At 48.4% G+C, this 9625-nt stretch overlaps 1 protein-coding gene across 1 annotated transcript in view; it reads right to left on the reverse strand.

The window, feature by feature from the left end:
• Positions 1 to 397: 397 nt before the first annotated feature.
• Nudcd3 (NudC domain containing 3) overlaps positions 398 to 9625 on the reverse strand; it is a 98054-nt gene continuing 88826 nt past the window's right edge. Inside the window, exons 5-6 of the mRNA XM_005366195.3 lie at positions 7724 to 7912; positions 398 to 2757 (exon numbers count right to left, since the gene is read on the reverse strand). Coding sequence (XP_005366252.1) covers positions 2647 to 2757; positions 7724 to 7912 — 300 coding nt within the window. The 3' untranslated portion in view covers positions 398 to 2646. The remainder of the gene's footprint in view (positions 2758 to 7723; positions 7913 to 9625) is intronic.

A 9625-nucleotide genomic window follows, 5' to 3' on the forward strand; every position in this document is an offset into this window, starting at 1 on the left:
TCTGCATCAGCTCCTGCCCAGCTTGAGTCCTTGCCCTGACTTCCTTCAGCGATGGATGATAAGCAGAAGTATAAGCAAAATAATTCTTTTCTTTCCCCAAGTTACTTTTGGTTATGAAGTTTCATCATAGCAATGATAACTCTGAGACAAGGGCTCTGCAGGAGGACTCTGAATGGGCCCTTAGGGTACAATAGACGCCTAGAGCCTGCCTGAAATAATACAACGGATTAATCACTTATAGAATTTCTAAAAGCAGTGACAGCCCAGATGAGAAACAACCCAGAGAATTCAATTTTGGCGTTGACAATATGTACAGGAACTCAGGACTCACAGCTAGAAGTCAAGAGCAATGGCCACCAGAAGTGTCTTTCAGTGAACGTCACAGACAGACCCAAACTTGCTTAAATACAGATTTTATTGCAAACCAACACCGAGGAGTCAGAGCAGCTTTGTAGGCCGGAAACCCAACTCTCCTGGGTCTTTGGACAAAGGGGATGGAATCACCCTGCTTTCCTCAGACCTCAGCGGGTGGGATTTAGGGACCAAATTGTGGCTGTCATGTCTAAAAAGAGAAAACAGGCAATGTGCCAGCTTCAGTGGCAGGGTGAGTCAGGACAGTGCCTTAGGGCAAAGAGCTATCTACATGGCTGGCTAGGGATGAGCCCCACTGTGATGAAGATATGTGAATACAGTAGCCACCACCACACCATGCACTATAACATGCCACAGGGATCACTTGCAGAGCACAGGTTCCTGCCATATGGCCTATACCTAACACTGTTCCCCAGGCTCCTTTTTCTACACTGGCTTGTTTGCTGAAACAAGGCAGGGACAAAGGAGAAAGCAACACAGAAAATAAAACCATGCCAAAGGAAGGTAAGTTGCCACAGAAGTGAAACATTGTCCCAAATAAAAAGATGCAAAGCTCCCCCACTCCGTTAGTCCTTCTGGAAGACTACCCACAGGATGAGGGTCTTGAGGGAGCGAGCAGGACTGCAGAAGACTGGAGATACATACACACCATGAAACTTCCTTCATTAGGTGGGACAACTTGTATGGGACAGGGATGTGCAAATCCTAGGACCTTGATGGAAACTTCAGGAACAAGTAGCAGAAGTGTCCTGGGGATCTTGTGAGTGTGACAAATTCTTCTCCCCGAGGATGACTTCTTAAGAGAGACTTCATCACAAGTCCAGACTCCAGAGTGGGTATTTGGGGCCCACTGCTCTCCCTTGACCACCATATCATGGTCTATCTGCACCCACAGATTAACGCCCAGTATGGACTTCTTACAAGAGCCATCAGTTACCAGCTGTAAACCAGAAATCCTCAAATGACTGCAATGAACTAGTTCCTGACTATACAGTTGACGGAAGGCTTCTTGAAATAAGTCTTCAACCCACTCTCGGTGGCTCCTTCTGAGTGTGTATCAACTGCACTCAGTGCAGGGCTATTTCCAGAGGGCAGGCTGCCTTGGCTTCGGTGGGTCTTAATTCTCACTGGTAGTGTGGTTACCAGAGTACAGAGACCTGTACACACACACCAAGACTGAGAGCCAGGCAAACAGATGCCAGGCGGCAACAGGCACAGACGACCCTGTAAAAGGCTGGGACACCCAGGTCCCTGCCCCTTGGTCAGGTCCTCACACCATGGCTAAAGGTGATCTGCAGCCACAGAGGATCTGAGTTCTAGGGAGCAGTCTGGTGATTGGCACAGGGGAATCTTTATTTTCTTGGACTCAATTATAGTTGCCTTCAAGTCAGTGGCTAAGTTTTTGTTCCTGAGGCATCCTCCACGGTCAAGGCTGCTTAGGAAATGTGGCTGACACAATCCGCCAACAAACAACTAACATGCTGTGATCTCTTCCTGAAGGTACCCAGGCTTTAACACAGCACGCCCAAGAGGAGGTCTTGAATAGAGCAAGTAGTGGTGTCGAGGCCCGGTCCACTTCAACAAGAACCAAAGCAAGGCAGCTGCAGTCAGAAGGCAGGTAGCATCCTTACGCACCTGGGTCAGAGACCAGAACCTCAGACTTTCTCCCAACATCTCCAACAGGCAAAACGGACCCCAGTTTCTGCCGTTCTGCACACGAAGCTGAGGCTGGCCAAGTGTATTCACAAAGAGATGAGCAAGAGTGAACACACACACACACACACACACACACACACAGGTCTCCCCAAGTGAGAGGTCCCATAGCAGTCCCAGAAGCAGCTCCACAGCCATGCCCCATCTGCCTTCATGCATGTGCCTGGTGAACACACTTCAATTTAGCTTTGTCTGAGAGCCTACTCATTCCTTATCCCTAGTCAGAAAAGCAAGCGGACTAGTGTTAAAACAACAGCAAGCAGAGAGAACAGGGGAAGAAGGAAATGCTGCCTGCAGTGGCTGGTTGCTGTGGAGACAGAACATGTGCTCCCAGTTTGCTGGGACATGTCCCTCCCTAATTTGAAACACCTTCATTTAGTGTTGGCCATAGAGACTGCCAGGCAGCTGCTGGGCCTGCACCTTCTCTAGAATAGTCTGAAGGTGCAAGGTAAGCACGGAAGGCCTGGTTCATCATGAAAAAATTATGGTGAGTTGATCAGGGAGTGAAGGGCACAAGGTCTCCACCTCCCCGATGATGAGGGTTTCCTTTCCTTCTGGTCATTAAAACTGCACAGCCCCAGGGGAGATGTTGAACATGGCCGGGTCGAATCGCTGGCCTCGGAAGGGAGAGCCTTCAGCATCCCACCCCTTCTTCAGCATCTCATGGACTTTCTACAAATAGAAAATAGAGAGATTAAAGGAGATCACAGGGCACCACATGCTTTCTCCTACAACAGGCTTCCTGAAGGCCCAGAGCCATCCTGTTTCCTCAGGACCTGAGGACTTGCCTGCTAGGGCCAACTGGCCAGAGGACTGCAGGCCCTGCAGTAGTTTGTGCTCAGGAGAAGCATCCCATGACCCTCTGCAAGACTATTCTCCAAGACTGAATTCCTAGCTTTCCAGCTTCGGTCTCAGTAAAGCACTAACTGCTCATGCCCCTTTCCCATTAGACTGTCCAAACTCCACACAACCCACAAAACCTGCAGCATTCTCCAAGGTGATGATCAAGATATGAAGATGTGGGGCCTCCACCCCATAGGAACACGACTAATGTGTCCCAAGGAAGGACATTCTTATCATTGAGAAATGCATCATCAGACAACACAGGTTTGATCCAAGATGTAATGATGTGGAGGAGGAGAGACCTCAAAATGCCCAGCCGTGGGACTGGCAGGTCAGAAATGTCCCGCTGCCTTTTGGGGACACAGTAAGAGCTGATGGACCCAGCTCTCTGCAGCCCATGGCCACTGTTGAACTATCTAACCTTTGAAGATCAGAGGCAGACTGGAGCTGTGTGGTTACAGCTGGGACAAGCAGGGAGACAGTGCTCCTGAGGGCAGCACCTCTGCCTATACTGATGGGCTGGCCTTTCTCTGAGCATCTGCTTTCCTCAGCTACTACCACAAATGTACCCAAGGATAGGGTGCTCTCCTCTTGCTTCCAACCACAAAAAGCCTAACAAAATGCATGGCTAGAGATTACCCCCCAATGGAGTACCTGTTGCAGACAGCCCTGCAGAACAGGTGCAGAGAACAGGTGCTGCTTCCCTTATCACAAAGATGACAGATTGAAAGTAAAGTGGAAAATTTGCACTGTCAGCAAAGTTACTGGATTCTCAGAACTATGGACTGTTAAACAAAATCCAAGCTTCCTGCTAAGAGAGGTTTTGCTTGTTTATAAACCTAAGTGAAGCAGCAAAGATACTTAGTACATAGCAGGCTCCCATCTTTGCCCATGAGAAATGTGACGCTGTATAGTTTTAAACAAACACAAGATGAGACCTGCCAGCTAAGTACACCTAGGCAGGAGGGAGGTTGATGAGGCCATCAGGAGAACCTCAGCCAGCTGCAAGGTGAACAGCAGCTATAAGAACCTGGTGGCTGGGTGGGGACCCACTGTAGCAAGCCCAGAGGGCAAAGGGCAGGTGCTTAGGTTTGTCTTCACAATTGAGGAAGCTCATGATGCCCAATATAAATGCTTGGCCCTTTCTGCAGAGCACAGGCAAGAGATCAGACCATCCTGTGTGCCACTAAGTTCACTCACAGGAAATGCTGGCACTTGCCTCTGCAATGTCAGCCACTGTTTGTTAGGGGGTAAGGGCCATCAGGCTGGAGAGATCCTAGACAGACACATCTAAGTATAGACAGAGCAATGGCACCTGTGTACTTCTACATACCCCTTTTCAATGAACACCTGCTCAAAGAAATCTCACTAGGGAAAATGAAGAGCATTCAATTTGCTGACTTTGGAAAGAAGTGACATATAACGGCAACTCAAAGAAGTCAAAATGACAGAAGAGGTATATTACCACTCCAAAATTAAAATGCTTCAAAACACAAAGCACTGGTGGCATTAGAAACACAATTTAAAATTCTGGCAAATTTAGAAAATTTCAAGTTTACACCATAAATGGGCATCAGAGCACGTTGGTAACTGTGACTGCCAATGCGCATAGCAGATGGAGGCTGACAGAAGAACCTGGCCCCATTTCCATTCTCTCTCTCTCTCTCTCTCTCTCTCTCTCTCTCTCTCTCTCTCTCTCTCTCTCTCTCTCTCTCTCTCTCTCTCTCTCTCTCTCTCGTAGTCAGGACTGGCAATCCTAGAGAAGTGACCTCAACCACCCACAAAACCCTAGCATGTGAGTACTGCTTATGTATGTGACTAAGCTGTTACATCAGGAAGCACAAGGCCCTGGACCTCCCTTTCTAGTTCTGTAAAGGAAGGTGCTAAAGATACTCTACATGGAGCCCCAGAGTCCTGAGACTTCAGCACTGACAGGTAGTGGGACATGCTCGAGTTGACTATCCATGGCTAGAGGCTTCCTTGGCCATCCTGATTAGTGCAGCTCTGGTAAGGGAATCACACTGGATCCTACCATGCATTACTGGGCCTAGGCTCCTTGAAGGCCTTGTTAGGACAGCTCATCTGGGCAAGCACACTCATTTCCTCTGTGGTCTTTGCCAGGTCCATAGCAAGTCTATAGCAGAATCAAGTTAAACTCAAGACAAAGCTCTTTCCACTAGACCAAAGCATCTTCAAGGTTTTCCTTAGGTCCTTCTTAGCTGGGTAAGACGTTTAGTCTCCTCAGTTTCTCAGTGAGCGGAAGCTGCTCATCAGCCACGGACAAGTCTTCTACGCACAGCGGTAAGGACCTTGTGTTCCACACGCAGGTTTCTGCGATGTCTTGTGCGCAAAGAAGGCAGTCTTCATAGAAAGCCAAAACAGGGCACCCCCAAAGCCTTGCCTTTGCAGTGAGTCAGGTTCCCGGCAGCAGGTCACGCATGGGATGATACATTAAGTGTGTGTGTGTGTGTGTGTGCGTGCGTGCGTGCGTGCGTGCGCGCACACAGTGCACACACATGATGTTTAGCACTGCTATCTTTTGATCCTTTTACCAGCCTGTTTCAAACTGTCACTGAGGATCCTGGAGCCAGAACTTCAGAGAGCTGCCTTGGTTTACTGGAGATAAAGTACACTGCCCTATTCCCAGTCCTCAAGAGTAGGCTGGGAGGTAGCCACCAGAACAAGGAGACCTAAGACCTACAGGGATAGAAAAAAGTGGCCAGTTCCTGCAAGGTCCATTGTTGAGACTGAAAAACGAGGCTGAGCTGCTCTCTGGAGAAGATCAGATTAAAGAAGCTGGCCTCTTGCCTCCATGAAGACAGTTGTGTGCTTGTCCTCACTGATGCAGACTGACTGTTTTCCATCTGTCCTTGAGGAAGGTGACACTAGGCCAGGCCAAAGGGCATCAGCACCAAAGGAAGAAAGGAGGACTATGTATGCATGGAAACAATGAGCGAAAGGATCAAGGGGAAGGAAGAAGACAGCATGGGGAGAGGGAGATAGGGAGCCCAGAACCTGACACATCACGCAGGTCCTGCACTGCTGCTAATTCCCAGACAAGTGACACTGAGGTTGTTTTGACTTGTGTGTCATGCAAGGGATGCAATCCCAGGGACCTTAAGACTAAGAGGTGCAAACAGTTGTTGAACCTTCTAGCTTCTCTACTATCTCATAGCTAAGAGTCTACAGAAGACATCACCGAGGTTTGGCTAATGCTCAAAGGTAGTTCAAGCCACAATCAATATCTATTCTCATGTTTTTCTACAACAAACATTCAGTTACAGCATCTGGGAACAGCATGAGGAGTCACTCAGCTCTGGCCTCTCCATTCTGTGGCACAAACTTCTCAGTGGTACTTGGTAGCTCTTCCCCCACCTCACCCAGGATGATGGCATCTGCACTCACTTCTCCATTCCAAACAGACTCTTCCCTGGCAGTCACCTTATGGATACATCTGACTCCTTCTGTAGACAAAGTTCTGACCCTGGACACAGGAATGAGCATCTAGATCCATAAGGTCTCAACCATAAGGCTAAGGGTCACAGATAGACTTTCTGCCCAGTGGACACAGGCCAACCTGACTGGATTACATTGTGACCAAGCAGGTCTGGCGATCTCTGCTAAAGTGAGGGCTCTAAGCTTTCCAGTTGCTGCCTAAGGACCTCTGTGTTCACGGACTGGCAAAGATGCCCTCCCCCTCACCCACTCGGGGCCAGGAGAGAAGTAAACCCCATCCCCACTGCTTGAACTGCTATGAGGCACAATCCATACTCAGATATAAAAAACTCAACACTTTCTCGTTGTGAAAACCAGACTATCTAACCAGGGCTGCTGTGCAGAGCCTATAGCCAGTCAACCTACTCTGCCCATCATAGAACATGCTCATGACATGGCCTGGTATGGCCTAGAGGAAGAGGTAAAGACGCCAGTACTGCTTCCAAAGGCTTCTTGACCTTAGTCACAGGGAACATGTCCATGAAAACAGATTATAGCGGCCAATGCAGTAACAAAGTATATCAAAGATCATTGCTACTCTGAAGGGAAGCATGGGACAATTCACACAATCCATGAAGTAAGGCTTCTTCAGAGACAATAGGGAACACACATTAACTTCTCTAGAGTCCTGGGGGCTGGCTTCCTGTAGACAGCCTTCACCAAGTCTCTAAGCCATACTTGGTGCGCGTGCGCACACACACACACACACACACACACACACACACAAACACACAACACACACAAACACACAACACACACAAGTCTAGATGCTATGTGGCTGGCCATTTGACAGTGAAAAGAACCTGAGGCAAAAAGCCTTTTCTTCCTTAAGTAGTTATTCTTATGCGGAAGAACAATGTGTTTACCCAAACAATCATTCTTTGGCACCTGCACCAGTCAGACAGACCCAGCCTTTAGCTCTTCCAGAAGCTGCTGACCTCACACTCTCATTACAGCCCCAGCACTTCCTTCACCCACTCACTTATTCGCTCTGCACTGGCGGTTGTAGTCAGACCCTAAGTGGGTCCTGCAGCCTGGCCTCCCTCCTTCCACCAAAGGGGCTCTTAGGCTCCGGGGGAGCCATTAGCACTAAACAATTCTAGGCTATGAGATGTGGCTGAGCAGCAGTGTGTACCTGTTCTAGGTGAGGAACAGATGGCATGAGCAGTTGGGCTTCCCTAGGCAGGACACCACAGAACTGTAGCAGGGCCTAAGCCAGGCCTAACATCTTCATGTCTTCTTCCCCACCAGCATGACCCACCCGCCTGCTGAAGGTACAGGAGAGCCACGGTGCTCATACCAGCTCATGGCTCTGGGGTTTGCCCTGCAGCTTCTGGTGGTAGTCAAAAGTGAGTCTGTCCAGGACTGCCTGTTCCTCCTCATCCACAGTGGCCATGGAGCGCTCCTTGTTGATCTTGTCGATGTCAATGGGCTCTTCTCCCTCCAGGATCGCACTCCACCAGTACTCGCCAACCTTGCTCAGATTCACCTGGGACAAGGAGGGGGAAAAACTGTATCAAGTATGGCAAGAAACAGCCCAAGTCACTAGAGAAAGAATATTAGCAATGTGGACAGGGTCGACTAAGGGACAGGCATACTGTGCTGGGGACAGAGCAAAGTACGCGAGAGGCAGATATCCCAGGCTGAGCTTTAGAACTGCACAAAGGCAAGGTGGCTGCATGGGTCAGGTATGAGGTCACAACAGGAATCTCTGAGCCAGAGATCCCGCTGAGGGCACTAAGAGTCCTGCATCCTATAGATCTGAGTCCTCAGAGTCAGCATACTGTCTACCACATGTGCCCACACTTACTAGGCATCACTATTTTCTAAAGTCCTCTAATCCAGCAGGACCTGGCCCTGAGCTTTCCCATGCTGCTGCATCCCCTCCAAGGAGAACCCTATTTGGTAAGACTTTGTTTCTGCCCAATTCAATCAAGTTCCTCCCTTGACAATGACCGTTCTTTCTTCCAAGAGCAACACTCAATGGGGAGGTGGGGCCTCTGAGATGAAGGATGTAACCTGATAAATGACATAATCTTTCAGATGACTATGGCTAGGGACCCAAGTGTCTGTTCTTCTTCATCCTTGGTACCTTCAGGAGTCCTCCAGCCCGAGTTTTTGACTGCTAATGGTTCAGAGAGGAGCCAAAGAAGAGCTGAACTCAAGCTGCAGGAATGTCTAGACGTACTGTGATCAAGCAAAACAGCACCCACCCAATATCATGCAGCAGCCCTTAGTACTGGAATCTGTAAAACTTATCACATGACCACAGAAACTCAGTAGCCAAGTGGAATTTCAGCAAGAGTGGAACAGAGAACATCAGAGGCATCTTGCAAAACTGGTATTCAAGGACAGAGCTGCTTCTGTCACAAAGACATAGGACAATAAGATGCAGGGCACACCATTCCCCGAGGCTACCGGTCAAAGAGACACACACAAGAAACTGGAGGCATTAGCAGTATCCCTCATGGTCACTGGCTGGACTCATCAGGAAACTGTTCAGAGTGGAGCAAGGTGTAATGTTTGCTCACTCTATATGATGACTCTGACGAGATAAAACAGGTCAGTGCTCACAGAGGGGGCTAAGGGTAGTTGGAATTCTCTTTGAGTCACCAACCAGCTCCTAAATAAAGACATGGAGACTTATTACTAATTATGAAAGCTCAGTCTTAGCTTAAGCTTGTCCCATCAGCTCTTTATCTTCATTTAACCTGTTTCTATTCATCTACATTTTGCCTTAGGGCCTTTCACCATTCTTTCATTCTGTATGTCCTGCTTTCCTGCTTCCTCTCTGTCTGTCTGGCCGGCCCCTGGGGTCTCTTCCCACGACCCTCCAAGCCTAAAATCCTCCTCCTACTTACTCTGCCTGCCCAGAAGACACACCTATACCTCCCTCACTAGTGGCCATTCAGCTTTTTATTACATCAATCAAGTGCCTTAGGCAGGCAAGGCAAATCAGCAACACATCTTTACATAGTTAAATATTCTGCAACAGTTAAGGGCTGCTAAAACTGACCTGCAGAACCCTGGGGTCAGTCCACAATACTGTTAACTAACAGAATAGGCTGACAGTACAGGAACATTCATAGGAAGTTTCCAGAAATGAGAAAAACAACACAAAAACAAAGAAACCTTGTCTCAAAGAAACAAATAAACAAAATCCAACTGTAAATTGCTAGAAAGATAGGCTTTTTTTTTTTTT

The sequence above is a fragment of the Microtus ochrogaster genome, unplaced genomic scaffold (assembly GCF_000317375.1).
Source record: "Microtus ochrogaster isolate Prairie Vole_2 unplaced genomic scaffold, MicOch1.0 UNK6, whole genome shotgun sequence".
Taxonomy (NCBI): domain Eukaryota; kingdom Metazoa; phylum Chordata; class Mammalia; order Rodentia; family Cricetidae; genus Microtus; species Microtus ochrogaster.